Raw genomic sequence first — 18,132 nt, 5'->3', positions numbered from 1 at the left:
GCATGCACACGAAAAAAAAAAAAAAAACATAAAGGTATACTCGCGGTCATTATATATCTTGTTTACAAGAGAAAATTTTGTTCTCTATTATTATCTTCTTAGTTCAATTCAGCGCCTAACCTATTTATCATTTTATTTCATATTCGGCTATTCATTAGCTAAGGACTAAGGTAAATTGTTTTGTATTATGCCTATATTTTTTATTTAGTTTTTGTTTTTAATTTTCAAATTCTAATGTATTCTCTACTTGACTTATTGTCTTGTTAACTTATAGTTTATATTGGAGTATTAGATTGTCATTTAATTTTTTGTCTTATTTAATTAGTTGAATATTATTGTAGTTATTATTGTGATATTTTTTTTTTTTTTTAGTATAGAGCAAACTATTGATTCTTAAATTATTATGATCTATCTTAGGTAAGAATGTCCAACATCAAGCTCAGTAAGAAAATGAAAACCATGTTTTCCTTCTTTAAACCCAAAGATGTCACCCGAGGAAAATGATGTAACTTCTACATCATCTAGTCTTAATATTTCAAGACTTGATAGAGATGGCCAACCTCCTTCACAAGTTCAAGTTGTTGAAATTGAGCAAGTTGAACCTTCTCCTCAAGCCCAAAGAGTTAGTGTTGGAGAAGTTGACTCCACATCTTTATTTGAGCGTGATCGGGTAAGCGTGCTCCAATATATAATTACCGGTTAATCAACAAGATGATGTTCGACGAGCTTTTTTCTTGGAAAGGGCGTTTTCGGTGAGAAAGAGTATCCATCCACTATATTAGGAAAGCAAACTCGCCCGGTTCAACTCCTCTTGGTTCACACTATTTCCTTGGCTAGAGTACTCACTCCATACTGAATAGAGCTTATTGTTTTCCATGTTTTATATTTGAAACAAATCCCAGCCCCTGCATTCACTGTTGAAGGTTTTAAATGTTGGAAGAAGATTAATAATGGAAAGAAGTGTTCCTTTTTGCAACATGAAGGAGGTCCATGCTCACCTCATAGGTCGGCGATGATAGCTTGTGAAAATTTCATGAATCCTTCTCGACATATAGATAATGTGTTAAATACATTATCTAAAGAAGAGGTTGTTAAGAACCGTTTGCTAGTCAAAGCTATATATTCTTCTTGGTGTATTCAATTTCTTGCACTACAAGGATTTCTTTTAGAGGCCATGACGAGTCCAAAAGTCAAAAATGGTGGAAATTTCAAGGGAGTGTTGGGATTTGCGGTGATGTTGAATGACAAGGTTGCAGAATTATTAAAAGATGCTCAGAAATGCCACATATACCTCACATTCAATTCAAAAGACACTTTTGCATATCTATGCCGATAAAGTGAGAGAGAGAATTAAGTGAGGAAATTGGTGATGCAAAATTTTGTGTCCTTGTTGATGAAGCACAAGATAATTCAAACAAGGAGCAAATGGCGATTGTCCCGAGATTTGTTGATAGAGGTGGTTTTGTTAGAGAGTATTTTCTTGGTATCGTTGGTGTTAAAGACACTTGTGCTTTAACTTTGAAAGAAGCTATATGCAATATCCTTGCTCGCCATAATTTGCATATTATAAATATGAGAGGTCAAGGTTATGATGGTGCTAGCAATATCGTGGTCAATGGAATGGATTTACGGGCATTGTTTACGAAGGAGTGTCCATATGCATATTATGTGCATTGCTTTGCACATCGTCTACAACTTGCTCTAGTTGCGGCTTCTAAAGATGTTTTGATGTCCGATTGTTTTTTTCCAAGTTGGCTTCTATTGTTAATCTTCATGTTAATGGCGTAAGCGGGGAGTTGGAAGATACTCGGAAAAATGAAATTGATATCTTTGGTAGCTAGTGGTGAACTTGTTCTTTGGAAAAGGAGCTAATCAAGTTTCTACTTTGCAACGAAAGGGGAGATACTAGATGGAGTTCTCATTTTGCTTCGGTTTGTAGCCTGAAAGAGATGTTTGATTCAATTTGTATAGTTCTTGAAAGCCGCCATGAAGAACGGGTCAAGCAACTCTATCGTGGAGAAGCTAAAGGTGCTATTCTTGCAATGAAAAGTTTTGAGTTTGTCTTTTCTTTTTCATTTATTGCATAAGACTATGGGAATTACTAATGTCTTGTGTAAAGCCCCGCAAGAAAAGTCCCAAGACATTTTAAATGCTATCGGCTTAGTGACGAAAGCACTTCTTCAAGAATTAAGAGGATCTTCTTGGGGACGCTTTCCTTAGTGATATGATGTGATTTTGTTTTGCAAAAACATGACATTGATATGCGATATGGGTGCTCGACACATGGCGGTATGTCGTTCTTGCCCGCCAGAAAGATTACATTTACGGTTGAGCACCACTACCGCGGCCGAGTTATTTAAATGTAATAGATTACCGGTTGGTGGAATTAAATATGATTTCGAAGAAAACAATAGAGCTTCTTTATCTTAGTTACGCTTTGGATCCGAAAGATGTTTTTAAGTCCTTAAAGCATTGATGACATTTGCAAACTCCATGAGAAAAGTTTTATTGTGGAGACTTCGCGAAACAAGAGATACATCATTTGAGAAGTCAAGCAACATTACAAACTTGATGTGCTCAAGCATCCTCTTTTTGAAGTTGTCTACCATTTCGAATTATGTCAAAGACTAGTTGAAACAAGAAAGATCAATATCTATTATTTGATTGATAGATTGATTCGTCTTGTCTTGACACTTCTGTTTCCCACGGCAACTCTGAGCGAGCATTCTCAGCTATGAAATTGCTACGACTTCGTAACAAGATGGGGATGAAGCAGATTGCATGACTATTTACATTGAGCGGGATTTTGCTAAAGAAGTTGATTTGGATGCAATAATAGATGTATTTGATAAGAATCCACGGGTCAAAACTTTACTAGTGTGATGCTAATGTGCTATGTTATTCTTGCACATTTCTTTATTATATTTGTCTAGGTCATAGTGAAAACACTATTTTGTCCATTTTGGGTAAGGTAATAAAAGCGATAATTCTTTTGTTTATCAATGCTAGCTTATTGGTTCCTAAAAATCTTTAAAGATTAACTCCATGGCAGCCCCCTTATCTAAAATCCTAGATCCCCCTGCTCTCCCCTCTCTCCACTTTATCAAACATTCATGTTTTCTCTTTTCTACTTTTTCTCCAACCCTCATTTTTCTTTCTCTCTCTTTACTTTATTGATTTTTTTTTTTGACTCCACACATTCTCTTTCTCTCTTCTCTCCACTTTATCAAACAATTTATATCCTTTATTTTTTTCTACCCCCACCTTTTCTCTCTCCTCTCTCTTTAGTTTGTAACTTGACCATGAAAAGCAGAAATGATAAATCCAATCGGTAGGAACACATTGATGCACTTTTGTATCACATGATTTCCATTTTGATCACGTACACATTGCATGACATGTCCATCAAGCTCCTGAACAAGCCGTGTTTTCTGATAAAGCTCAATAACCTCGAGGGCCTATAGAAAAATACCAAAATGTGATTAACTAAGCCCTTGAAGAGAACATAATTTTGTACATACAAGTGAGTTATGATTTATGCATGTCGTGTTAGAGAATAATGCAAATAAGAGAAAGTGAGTTATGATTTATGCATGTTGTGTTAGAGAATAATGCAAATAAGAGAAAAGTAGCTTAAGGGACATAGGCAACAATGCATCATGACAAACATCAGAGTCTATGTAATATTGACGGATCATATTTTCAAGAATATCCAAGACGGATACAAAGACATGTATCCATGTTGAATACTACATAGAGAGATATTGAAGTTTATATACCTCAACTTTTCGTACTCCGCCATGTTTGATACTGATACACATACCAGAGCTATATGCTAGAAATTATAGTCCTTATAGATTTCAAGAAGATTGGCTCATTGAAAAGCTGGGTCTCTCTCATGATGATAGTGGTTTTCACTAGCCTCAGCAATCACATTTATTTTAAGTGGTGTAGCAAATTTGATATAGCAAAGTACTTGATATTCATTCAATATCTACTCATTTCAAATATATTTTCTTCTTTACCGATCAAACCTATATAATATTTTGTTAACCATGTATATTTTCAATCAACACTGCTTGAATTGATACTTGGATGAACAACTATTTTTGTATATAGCCGACTCAGATGTGACGCCAGAGATATCTTGTATACAAATAAAGTAAAGAGAGAGGAGAGAGAAAAGGTGGGGTTGGAGAAAAAAATTGAGAGAAAGAAGAGAGAAAAAAAGTACGTGAAATTGTTTGATAAAGTGGAGAGAGAGAAAGAGAATGTGTGGGGTCAAAGAAAATCAATAAAGTAAAGAGAGAGGAGAGAGAAAAGATGGGGTTGGAGAAAAAAGTTGAGAGAAAGGAGAGAGAAAAAAAGTACGTGAAATTGTTTGATAAAGTAGAGAGAGAAAGAGTGGGGTTGGAGAAAAAAGTGGAGAGAAAGGAGAGAGAAAAAAAATCACGTGAATTTGTTTAGTCCGGAAGATTTTTTATCCGGGAAGTCCTGACTAGAGCAAAAACTATATATATATATATATATATATATATATATATATATATATATATATATATATATATATTATAACCAATGTCAACCTCAGTTCTCAAGAGTTCACTGTATGACATTAGAGCAATAACAATCATACCAATTCCACACCATACCAACATGGTCGGTTCTACCCTATAGTAAAATAAGCAGCCGTTTGGGCCCAATATATCCTAGCCCAGTTCTAAGTCTAGTATTATTTTAATCCGTTAAATAAACGGTTTTACATTGGAAAATTGAAAATTAGAAAATCACATTAAACCCATTCGTTTCCCTCGCATTTTCACCTTCTCCAATAAATAAACAGACATGCCTCCATAACTAATTAAACTTCTTCATCACCCTATAACAATTTATCAAATTGAAGCCAACACTTCAATCTTATCTCTATCATTCTTTTGCCTTATTTGGTTTTTCTATATTGTTTAATTTGGTGTAGAACTCTCTCTCTCTCTCTCTCTCTGTAATTATTTGTTAAATATATCTATTGGAATTTCAAATTTGTGAAATTGTTGTTTGGCTATGATTTGCTACGGTGTTATAGGTGTAGGACATTTTTTTATTCTTCCACTCTTCCTCATGTATTATGGTGTTTTGTCTTGGATCTCTCTTTATGTGAGGATTTCCCTCACAACACTCCTATGTTTCTACTTCACTTTGTATTTCTATTCTTTTTATCAATAAAATTCAATTAAAAAAAATTGTAGAGAGACTATTCAAGAAAGAAAAAAGAAAATGTTAGGATCAATTTTTACAATAATTGTTATCTTCTAAATTTTTTGTTATAAAAAAATTAAAAAAAAAATGTTTGTGGGGGAGACTATTTAAGAAAGAAAAAGGAAAATGTTATGATCAATTTTTACAATAATTGTTATCTTCTAAAAATATTGTTATTAAAAAAAATGTTTGTGGGGGAAACTATTCAAGAAAGAAAAAAGAAAATGGTAGGATGAATTTTTACAATAATTGTTATCTTCTAAATTTTTTGTTAAATAAACTAAGCGTTTGCATTCATATGAAATAACATAAACAAATCATATCGATCTAGATGTAACAATTTTATTGAAACTTTGCTTAGGGCCCCCCGATTGCCTTGAGCCGTCCTTGCATACCAATACAACAACCATTAGCCAAATTTGTTTGCACGTAAGGTGTTTGCACAAAATCCGGCTTCATAAGTGAAGAATTGGTTGATAATACCATTCAATCTCTTTTTAATAGATACATGGTCACTCAATATATCTCTACCATCAAGATACTCCCCAAGTGGATTGGCAACTGGAGGTGGAGGTGGAGTTTGAGTTAATTTGAGGTTAAGCTTGAGCATTAATAGTGATTCATGTTGAGGTGGAATATTAAGAAAACAATAGCTTAAGCATTAATAGTGATTTCTTATTCTCACTTTAATTTATCGAAATTTTGTTATTTTTGTACTTACATGTTATTAAAAGGTTACTTATTGAAACTTAGTGAGTTTATACTATGATGCTAATGTGAATTTGATGCTAGGTTAATTTCACTTAATTTAGCTCAAGGTTATGCGACCGCGATTTTAGCATTGAAAAATTACTATAAAACAGTTATTTTTTGTTTTAGAAAAAAAAAAAAAATAAAAATGAGTTTTATTACAAAACAATTGGCTGGACATGTTAGGCAATTGTGGTGATGGTGAATTATAACAGCAAAAGTAGTAGTGAACAAATTTGGACTCTAGTGAATATACCTATATGCAAGATAAAAGATTTTGCATATTCTGCCCAAGTGTTGTGGATTATTGACTCGGCATTAGCACTAGGCACTCTCATCTAGTGGTGTCAAATGTTGCCTCAAACAATGAAGCCCTCATGCTTTATAGGGCGGGGTCGGGTCGGGCTAATGCTTAAATCTCAAAGCCTTTACCGCCCCTCAACCCTCTCGAGAGGGCTTGAGGGCTTTGAGGCCAAACGTGAGGGCGAATACAATGTTATACATTTGATTTACAAAATAAATTTAGAAACATTAGTTAAAAATGATAAAATGAATGCACTTCACAATTAAACTTTCAAACTACTAAAAAACTTGTTAAAGTTGTATTAGTCAATTAAGATCAATTAAATTTATTTCATAAAATATTATAATGAAATTATAAGATTGGCAAACTTAATAGATTTTTTTTTGATTTTTAGCATATTAATATTAAAATGAAATATATTGTAAATTTTTTTATTAAAATATATGTAATAAATGTTGAGGGCCTAATGAGGGCCGGGCTTAAGGGAGGGCTTAAGTTTCTAAGTCTAGGCCCTTACCCTCCCCTCAAAGGCCAACCTAATGTGTGAGGGCCTCATTTTGAAGGCTTTTTCGGCCCATGGGCCGGGTCGGGGCGGGCAGGCTAAGGGCTTGAGGGCCATTTTGACACCCCTACTCTCATCTTGATAATATTACCATAAAACAGTAGATACCCAACAACATCTGCCTCAGTGAAAGAGAGCGCATCTTTTTTTTTTTTGTTTACTATCATAGCCATACCAATGTCAATCTCAGTTCTCACGAGTTCATTGTATGCCATTAGAGCAATAACAATCATACCAATTCCACACCATACCAACAGGGCCGGTTATACCCTATAGCAAAATAAGTAGCCGCTTAGGGCCCACAGTCCAAGAGGCCCAATATATTCTAGCCCACCTACAGTTCTAAGTCTATTATTGTTTTATTGTGAAAAAAAAACTCACTTTTTTTTTTCATTTATTTTAATCCGTTAGATAAACGGTTTTACATTGGAAAATTGGAAATTAGAAAATCACATTAAACCCTCGCGTTTTCACCTTCTCTAATAAATAAACAGGCACGCCTTCATAACTAATTAAACTTCTTAATCACCATATGACAATTTATCAAATTGAAGCCAACACTTCAATCTTATCTTTATCATTCTTTTGCCTTATTTGGTTTTTATATATTGTTTAATTTGGTGTAGAATTCATATCTCTCTTTCTCTCTTTCTCCCTCTTGTGAATTCATTGTTAAATAAATCTATTGAAATTTCAAGTTTGTGACATTATTGTTTGGCCATGATCTGCTACGGTATTATAGGTGTAGGACTTTTTTTTATTCTTCCGCTCTTTCTTATGTATTTATAGTGTTTTGTCTTGGATCTCTCTTTATGTGAGGATCTCCCTCACAACACTCCTATGTTTCTACTTCACTATGTATTTATGTTTTTTTTATCAATAAATTTCAATAATTGTTAGGATTAATTTTTACAATAATTGTTATTTTCTAAATTTTTTGTTCTAAATAAAAAAAAAAAAAAAAAAAAAAAAAAAAAAAATTGTGGGGGAGACTATTCAAGAAAGAAAAAATAAAATGTTAGGATCAATTTTTACAATAATTGTTATCTTCTAAATTTTTTGTTAAATAAACTAAGCGTTTGCATTCATATGAAATAACGTAAACAAATCATAACAATCTATAAGATATAATAATTTTATTGGAACTTTGCTTAGGGCCCCGAATGCCTTGAGCTGCCCCTGCATACCAATACATCAACCATCAATCAAATTTGTTTGCACATAAATGTGATGGTGTAGAAAAATGCTAAAAACGCACAAAATCCGGCTTCAGTGAAGAATTGGTTGATAATACCATTCAATCTCTTTTTAATGGATACATGGCCACTCAATATATCTCTGTCATCAGGATACTCCCCAGGTGGATTGGCAACTGGAGGTGGAGGTGGAGTTTGAGTTTGAGTTTGAGCTTGAGTATGAGCATTAATAGTGATTTCATGTTGAGGTGGAATATCAAGATAACCAGTAGCTTGAGCATTAATAGTGATTTCTTATTCTCACTTTAATTTATCGAAATTTTGTTACTTTTGTACTTACATGTTATTAAAAAGTTACTTATTGAAACCTAGTGAGTTTATACTATGATGCTAATGTGAATTTGATGCTTTTGGGAGATATATTAGTTTAATTTTGAGGTTAATTTCACTGAATTTAGCTCAGGATTATGCGACCACAATTTTAGCATTGAAAAATTACTATGAAACAGTTATTTTGTTTAAGAGTGAGACTATTGTATAACAAAATATGAGTGAAGAAGCGAGAGTGTACTGAAGTTATTCGTTTGATGCCCCTGGTACAACGACATGACTTAGCTGGTTTTGGTACAAATTAATAGGTTTGTACTAGTTATGCTATGTTACTATTTATGTAGATCCTATATATTGGCAGTATCGATATTGTGTTATCATTGTTTCCGTGTCTCAGTTTCCATATTTGGTTGTCAACTCATCATAGCTGATAAATAACACGGAATCTCTACACTATATGATAGCCGGGTTTTGAGGAACCCACTCTCCACTATCGATTAGGCAAATTGAAATCTCTCTATTTGTTCAATTTATAAACACATCCCTCACAAAAATTATAAAATCTCCCATTTTATTAATAATTTAGAAGAACCCTCATAATGTAACTTAAATTATATAATTATTCTCCATTTTTCTCCCTGAATTTAGAACAAGTCATCTTTTATTAATAATATAAAAAAAAAAACTCTCTTATATCACTTAAATAACATAATTATCCCTTATATTAAATTAGATGTGCCTCCCCTATGTAATTACAATTAGAATTCAAAAAAACCATGCTAATTATCGATCTCGAATGACGGGTTTCAAGACTTCAGGAAAAAAAAAATCTCGATGCGTAGCACGGTTTGCATATTTGTTAGTCATTATAAACGACTAACTCAGGCTCCTTTTTTTCGATCCGTTTATAACATTTTACAAAATAAAAGTGGGCTTTAACCAATGTTTTTGATACATGATAATGCATGTCATGCATAGGTGCCACACTCAAAGGGAGCGTTGGAGACATCATATTCACCCCTTGGAAAAAATAGTGTGTGAATACCAACTTCGTGGATGAGTGTACATGAGCATCCAGTAGCTATAGAAACTAGAATGTGCATCTGCCAATATTAATGATGATTGTGGTTAGAATGTGGGGAAAAGCAAAAAGAAGAAAATTCACTAAAAGCCTGCTTTAAAGATTGCGTGTAGGGGTGTGCACGGGTCAGTTCGGGTCGGGTTTGGGCTAAAACCGACCATCAAACTGACCCTATCGGTTTATATAATATAATAACCGAACTGACCCGACCCAATACAGTTAACCGACCCACAATCAACCCGACATTTCTCTCACCTAACCGTTACCCAATCCAACCCGACGGTTTTCCAATTTACCCGACATTAACCGAACTGACCCGACAATTTGGTAGCAGTACCACTATCAGTACCAATTCAAGTTAGGAAAATATAAAAGGGATGAAAACCAATTCAAGCTACGAAAATACAAACACTGATTCTTTATTCATAGTTTCATACTCACCATTCTTATACTAAAACACTGATTAAGCACATAATAACCAAAATAACATACACACGTTTTGAGATGATTTTGAAGTCTTAGAGACAATACACACACAGAGAGAAATAGTTCCATAACACTCACACGAACACTCACAACAGTACAAAGTTTCCTCGTCATATATGTCATTTGAGGGCAAGGAGATGCTGCTTTGAATTATTGTTAGCAGAAGGCCTCAGGACTTCTAGAGGACTGAGGGATTTGCCCACCATCATACTTCACATTTCCCTGACACCTATCAAACACATAAGGAAATGTGGTGGAACTTAACCAATGGAACTGTGAAAGTGAAGACTAAACCCCCCACCCAACATATCATATGCCTCAGAATCATAAGAAAATTGTATAATGTTGCAACAGCACTAATGTCTACACACTGGTGATTATAATAGAGGATGGTATAATAAACAAATATTCCAAGTCTCTTGCAACAGCAAGGGGAAGGTAAGCAAAGCCCTCTTGGCCCTCCACAGCAAGTACACAGTGCGCATGAAAGCTTCCAAGTCTCCTTCTAGTGTCATTCAATACCACTGGCATAGAACTCATCATATTTTCTGGTTCAATTAATGACACCATTGAACCATTCTCAAGTACCCCCTTCAAAAGAACAAACATTTTACTTAGATAACAATAATGCCAAAAAAACAAAAAGAGAAAACAGTGAAGTATCCTTACATGAACAAAATCTCGCATTGTGAATAGTGGCAATAAATCAATAATGGTAAAGAGAAAAAAGAAAAAAGAAGGAACCCCCAAAGCTGAACATTACAATTTTGTGAGTTGTGAAACTTGCAAGTGGAGTGTGGGTAAGAAACTATAAAGACTTGAAATGAGGGATCTGAATAGGTTTATTTATTGAATCAAATAAGAACTTTAAGGTGTGGAGAGGCCAAAAAAAAATCAAGATGTAGACGTTACTCTGACACAATTTAAGCTATGGGAAAATATAAGTAACAAAATAAACTTAAAAACCTGATTACCAATCAATTCTCCGTAGTATTAGGCTCAGAAGAAGTCGATCCAAATAATTCTGCAAAACAAAAAAGAACACAAGCATATATATACATAAGTCGAACTATACAAGTACATATTTTAACATAACAAAATAACGATAGACTAAGCATTGCAATGCAAATTATTACCTCCATCTAGCTTATCATATTGCTCGATATCATCCATTGACTGTCGAAGATTGATTGGAATTGATGGAGAACGAAGCCAATCTTGTGCACAAATAAGGGCCTCTACCGTGTTAGGAGCTAACGAACTACGAAAAGGGTTAAGTATACGTCCCCCCGTGCTAAATGCAAACTCAGAAGCTACGGAAGATATCGAAACTGCCAAAACATCACGTGCAACAAGAGAAAGTATCCTGTACCTAGAAGCGTTGATCTTCCACCAACCCAAAATGTCAAACATATCCCCACCAACTTCATTAGTTTCAGCCAAAAACCTCTTAACCTCAGACTTATTCTGTAAGTTTTCTTCCTCTAGTAAGTGTTGTTGAAATTCTGCAGCTAGTATAGTAGGATCTTGCTCGTCATCATCAACATCCATTCGGCTTGCTGTTTGGCTCACGTTCACATCAATAGGTGGCTGATTTGAAGAAGGATAGTGCCCAATATACCACTCATACAACGCAACCAAAGCATCTTTCACTTTCTTTGTTTCATCATTAGCTTTAATTTCTTCATACAATTGTTTGAAGGAATACGACACATACTTCATCTTGAAGCGGGGATCAAGCACAACACCAACATATAACAAAATGTTAATCTTATTCATTTCCCAATACTTATCAAATTTAGTTTGCATACGCAGCGCCATTGCTCTCAAACGTGCATCCTCACTTCCATTAAACTGAATCAATTTCTTTTGAACAATTAGAATTTCACTAAAGAAATTATTCGAGGTAACATAACGAGAACCTGAAAATCGCAATGTTGCCTTATAGAAAACTCTTAGAAATTTCACAAATAATCTAGCACTATTCCAATCAGTTAAGGTTGGAGGCCCCTTGATCTTGTCATCATCAAAGTAAGGGGTGTACTGTGGGTCTTCAAGCTCCAATATATCAAAGGCACTTTGGAACTTCTCAGCAACTTCTAACATCATGAATGTCGCATTCCATCTAGTTGCCACATCTAAGCATAAAAGTTTGGTGCACTCTATTTGTTCTTCCTTCACACACTCCTTGAACCTGGCCAACCTAGATGGAGATGACCTCACATACCTCACTGCAGAACGTACTCAAAAAATAGCATCATTAACATCTTTTAGGCCATCACAAACAATAAGATTCAGGATGTGAGCACAACATCTCATATGTAAATACTTATGTTCCATAACAGTGTCTTTCCCAATCTTTTTGTTTTTCTTCAAGTAATCAATGACAACAGAATTAGAACTCGCATTATCAAAAGTTACACTAAAAAGACTATGGACACCCTAATTAAGAAGACACTTCTCTACCATCTTTCCAATGGTCTCACCTTTGTGATTTGGAACTAGACAAAAATTCAGAATCCTTTTTTGTAAGTTCCAATCACTATCGATGAAATGAGTAGTCAAAACCATGTAATTTAAGTTTTGAATAGATGTCCAAGTGTCAGTTGTTATACATATTCTATTACCATGCAGAAAACTTTTTAACTTTCTTCTCTCTTCCATGTAAAGTTCAATGCAATCCCTACCAACTTGAGTCCGATAGGGCAAATTTGTGAACTTGGGTTGTATAACCTTCACAAAATGTCGAAACCCTTCACCCTCCACAAAACTAAACGGCAACTCATCAACAATAATCATTCTAGACAAAGCATCTCTACAAGCTTTTATGCTAAAACTAACAGCAACAAGCTCTTTATCTTTGAAAGACAATGTTTGTTGCGATTTATCAGCCACCACCTTATTATTAGGATTCTTCTTACATACTTTCATATGACTCAACATATTAGAAGTTCCACTACCTTTCAAAGCACAAACATAACTAACATGACAATAATTACATTTGGCTCTTGGATTTTTGGGATCACAACCCTCCATCTTATGAAAATGATCCCAAGCAGGGGAAGACAAGGATTTTCTTTTATTACCTGCCATAGTAGAATTGACCGTATCACTAGGAACATCAGTAGAAGCCATCTCCAATGAGATTGTTTTCCTGAAGAGACAAAAAAATTAAAAAGAACATTCAGGAGATTGATTAAAACCACCACTATGTTACCGACATTACAATTATTTTCAAAAACTTTTCGACCAATGATGATAACAATGCTGATGATGAGTTCTCTACTTCACTATACTAGCCAAAAGAATCAAACTTAAACAGGGCAATTAGGTAATGTGAGTGATTTAATTTGAACTCTAGTGACAAGCTTTAAAGGACAAAATAGGCCAAAATAAAAACACTACGTACAGAAAAACTTAACATTTTCTTTTCCATAAATTTAAGTATGGCTAATTTGATTTGTGCAATAACGATAAAGAGATAAAAAAAATAGTACAACATTAAAGCTGTGATGTATTCCCGCCATAAAACTTCACACCATACCACCACCCAATCACCCTAATACAGTAACACACACCCCCCTCCAATCAACACACTCTCTTATTCATTTGTAAAGAAACATAGTTTTAGAGGGGAGAAGAAGTTTCGAGAGAAATAAATGGTGATGGCAAACCAAACAAACAAACAAGACAACGAAACCAAACAATCACAGTTAAGCAAAAAATACATAATCAATGAAAACCATTTAAATTTCTTACCTTGTTCCAAATGAAGAAAGAGACAAAGAAAATCACAGTTTCGCTGTGGTAGAATGGTGGAGGAATGGTGGTGAGAAAGCAAGAAATGAAGACTGGTGGGGGGAGGTGGCGGCTCTGCCCTAGTTTTTTACTAATTGCGATACATAGTAATTGATAGTTTGGTAATTTGTACGATACATTGAGATATTGCGGATCGGGTCGGTTATGTTTGGTTATCCCAAATCTAAACCGAGCACCGAACCGACATTATCGGTTTTGCAATTTCACATACCGATCCAAACCGTTTTAAATGGATAACCGACCCATATAATTTGGGTCAGGTCGGGTCGGTCTGTTTAGTCGGATCCCTCGGTTTTATGCACAACCCTAATTGCGTGTGAAAAATTCAAGCATAATGATAAAAAAAAAGCGCATTATTCAAGCATAACAGCCCTGTGGAAAGGGGCAAAACATGAAATCTTTGGAGTCGTGATAAGGGGGAGATCATTCTCTCCTAGAATTAGAGCGCGACTTTTATCCACCGTTGAAAAAGAGACGTGAATATCTCGAGATGTCCGCGTGGCATAGAAAACTAAAAGAGTTTGACTGGGCATCAACAATAATTAAAGAGAAAATTAAACACCGAGCAGTATTCTCTCTCCCACCAAACAGTCTTCTCTCCGTCTCTACTCTCTGGTGTTGATGCACTTGCTCCATAAACAGTGGTGTTTCCGATCCATCTAAACAATCCAAATTTCCGATCTAGAAACCCCCATAAGGGGAAGTTTTTTTCCGTTTGCAATGCTGCGTCAGCATCAAAATTACTACCTCTAATAAAAACACATGAAAAAACTTGATTTGTGTAAAAAGGGTCGTTCGTTAAATTCATTACTACGCAGGATCGGACTTCATCTTTGGAGCTTTGATTACAGCAAAAGAAGTGACCAAAATTGATTAAAAGTATTCATTCACTTCTTTAGTTCAATCTAATATATTTAAAACGTTCTCGTGATTTCGTATGGATTGCTGATTTAAGTTTGTTAGGATGGAGGAACCAAACAGAGGTTATAAAGGAAAGAAGATAACCTCATTTCAGTTTTCTTTTGTTTATATGCTGACTCCATCCACGTTAGGGGTGCAGATGCAGATGGATAGCCGAATATCCGAATCCGATTCGTATTCGTATTCGAAAAATAGGATATTATCCGAAATTTTCGGATATCGGATTCGGATTCGGATAAATTTTCACATCCGAACAGATTTCGGATACGGATGCTGGTACTATCCGTCGGATAATATCCGAATCCAATTTAATTAATATAAATATATTATTATATTAAAACTATAAAATATAAATACAAATTTAATTTAGTTTAGGTTTTTTTTTTTTTTCTCTCAATTTCTTTTAACCCCAGAACCACCACTCAAATTCTCAAATCTCAAAATCCCCTCAAAGTCTCAAACCACCACCACCACCGCTCCTCTTCTTCTTCCTCAAAGCACCACCACTCTTCAATACAAAAAAGGTATGTCTTTACTACACTCGTCCCAAACACATCTTCTAGAACCATCAAGAAGCGATTTTAAATCACTACATCAAGAACGATTTTAAATCAGTGCTACTTGTATAAACGATTTTAAATCAGAGAACCACCAGTTTGTTAAACTCTTACCTCTATCGAATCAAACTCTTTAATAAACTCTTTAATATAGTTTTCGTCCCTTTGTCAGTTTGTCACCATTCAGTTGTTGACTATCTCTTATGTAATCAATTGTGAAATCTTGAGATTAATGTTGACATGCTTCTCTGGAGATTGGGGTTGGTGTATGCATGCTTCTCTGGAGATTAATGTTTGGCATTGCTAATACTTTCGTTGGTCTCTCTGAAGGCATGGCTAAATATGGCTTTCTTGCTCTCTCATCCGCCATTGTTGCCTTTGTCGAAGATATACACCAAATCTTTGTTTATATACTACTCTACATTTTACACTTTTAGATGACTAATAGTAGAGACCCGATTAAATTACATCAGCTCTCAATGCCTGAAGCACATAATATGAAACGGGTTCTCAAGATTCGTGTGGTGTGATATCTATTCTATGCACATTTTGAGAACCATCTACAAGTCCAGTTGCTCAGGCATTGGGACCTGCCGTAATCTTATAAACTCTACCTTTTTAATATTTGCCATTCTTGTCTTGTGTTGTTATTAATGCATTTAACATATTGGTATGCCCTTAATGATTTAAACAAGTGTTTGTTATTGTGAAAGTCAACCCAATTATCCGATATAGTTGTAAGAATGTGGCAATAAATGTGTAATAACAAATTCTGTCAGTTAAACCATTTTTGAAGAATTTTTTTGAATTTTTTGAATTTTTGAATTTTGAAGACTCTAAAAAAGTGTTGTGCAATCGGTCAAAATTGAAAATTCAAAAATTCAAAAAATTCTTCAAATGGTTTAACCGTTTACGCTTGTTATTACACATTTGTTAGTCTGTCAAAGTGTTGTCCCAACCCCAAGCAGTGCTGCATCAGCTCCTTCACCTAGTGGTAGTGTGAGTCAAACGCCTATCACGAGCCTACGCCTATTGATGCCGATCTTTATTGTAAGTATATCGTCGGGATGAAGAAATAGCTCCTGCTGAAAGTCTTTGATCCATTGAAAGGTAAAGCGTTCAAAAGTGTGGCTAGAGTTTGAAATTAAAAATTAGGAGATGGAACCTCTAAAGCTTATTGTAAACATTGCAAAAAGAGTTTTGATCCTAGTAGTAAGTTGGGTACTACGCATTTGAGAAATCATTTGAAAGTTTGCAAGATAAAGAAGCGTTTATTGGTCAAAAGCTTTTGTGTAATTCATTTAAGCATAAAATGAAGCTCCAAAATTAGCAAGTTGGAAATATGATCAAGTAGACTTGACTTTGCAAGCATGGTTGCTAAGCATGATTACCCTTTTCTTATGGTGAGCATGAATACTTTAGAGTTTTCATAAATGGTATTTGTCCTATGTTCAAATGGGTCTCAAGAAATTGTTCGAGAGGATGTCATGCAACTTTACAATGAGTCAAGAAGCTCGAGTTACAAGATTTTTTTGATAAGTTGCCATCAAAAGTTAGTTTTACAAACTGATATGTGGACCCACGACTATCAAAATATTGGTTATTGTTGTGTTACTTGTCATTATATTGATGATGAGTGGGTGTTCTAAAAAAAATCATTGCTTATCTTTTGTTCCTCATACATAGTGGTGTTGTTCTTAGTGAGGTTATTAAGGCTCAAGCGTTGGCATGGAATGTTGATAGAAAGTTATTTGCTATAACCGTTGATAATGCTTCTAACAATAATACTATGGTAGTGGAAGGATTGGCTTAAAGAGGAAAGGGTTTTATGTCTTGATGGTAGTTTGTTTCATATAAGATGTAGTGCCCATATTTTAAATCTTATTGTGCAAGATGGATTGAATGTGATTGCTCTTTTTTTTATTGTTAAGATTCGAGAGAGTGCTAGGTATGGCAAGAATTCTCGAGTAGGCATGAAAAGTTTTTTGAATGCATTAGCTCGACAAAGGTTAACTGGGAAAGGGGTTTCTATGGATGTTCCTACAAGATGGAACTCTACTTATGACATGCTCAGTAGAATAGAGCCTTTGGCGTTTGGCAGAATTAGCTTCCGACTATAAGCATTTACCTTCTCACGAAGAGTGGGAAATGGGAACTAAAATTTGTGAGTGTTTGAAAGTTTTCAATGATGCTACACTTCATTTCTCCGGCCCAATACCCAACTGCAAATTTGCATTTTAAATATGTTTGTGATATTCATCATGATATTCTTGAGTGGTTAGACTCGATTTTTATTATATCATTGATATGGCAAAGGCTATGAAAGAAAAATTTGATAAATATTGGAGTGAATGTAATTTATTGATGAGTTTACGTGTTATACTTGATCCTTGTTATAAGATGGAGTTTATTGAGTATGCCTTTACTATGATTTATGGTAAGGAGTCTACACAAGAAGAAGATGTGAAAAATTCTTTGAATGAGTTGTACACCATGTATGCAATGTCCGATTCTTCTATGGTTGATGTCGGATCATCTTCTAGTTTGTTGAATTCATTTTTTGGTGACCAAGGGAGTTCTAAGATGGATGAAGGTTTCCAAAATTTCCACGAAACAACGTTAGGAAAGTTCAAAAGTTTCAAAAAACAGAGTTGGAGAAGTATCTAGAAGAAGATTTATTCCCATTTGATGCTAATGGGAAAGGTTGTGACATATTGATTTGGTGGAAAAACAATGGTCGAAGTTTCCTATATTAGCAAGGATGGCACGTGATCTTCTAGCGGTTCCCGTGGAGTGTTGCTTGAGAATCTGCATTTAGTTCGGTGGTAGAATAATTACCGACTCTCGTTCATCATTGGGTGTTGATTCGTGGA

General features: G+C 34.7%; 1 protein-coding gene across 1 annotated transcript; it reads right to left on the bottom strand.

Moving 5' to 3' along the window:
• Positions 1 to 10,276: 10,276 nt before the first annotated feature.
• On the bottom strand, positions 10,277 to 13,936 carry LOC147510800 (zinc finger BED domain-containing protein RICESLEEPER 2-like). The gene is made up of 4 exons (XM_086599345.1): positions 13,722 to 13,936; positions 11,099 to 13,116; positions 10,937 to 10,986; positions 10,277 to 10,553 (listed from the first exon to the last, which is right to left on the bottom strand). The coding sequence occupies exons 2-3, from the start codon at positions 12,069 to 12,071 to the stop codon at positions 10,940 to 10,942; spliced, it is 1,020 nt and encodes a 339-aa protein (XP_086455471.1). The 5' UTR covers positions 12,072 to 13,116; positions 13,722 to 13,936; the 3' UTR covers positions 10,277 to 10,553; positions 10,937 to 10,939.
• Between the last annotated feature and the right edge of the window lie 4,196 nt (positions 13,937 to 18,132).

The sequence above is a fragment of the Coptis chinensis genome, chromosome 3 (assembly GCF_015680905.1).
Source record: "Coptis chinensis isolate HL-2020 chromosome 3, ASM1568090v1, whole genome shotgun sequence".
NCBI lineage: Eukaryota > Viridiplantae > Streptophyta > Magnoliopsida > Ranunculales > Ranunculaceae > Coptis > Coptis chinensis.
Note: the sequence above shows the minus strand (reverse complement) of the source record. Positions and strands in the feature narration are given on the sequence as shown.

What these genes read in the sequence shown, in the direction of transcription:
- LOC147510800 (XM_086599345.1), bottom strand. Translation starts at nt 12,071, where the DNA reads ATGATGTTAGAAGTTGCTGAGAAGTTCCAAAGTGCCTTTGATATATTG. An exon ending in ATATGATAAGCTAGATGGAG is followed by an intron (nt 10,987 to 11,098) that starts GTAATAATTTGC and finishes TTTGTTTTGCAG; the next exon opens with AATTATTTGGATCGACTTCT.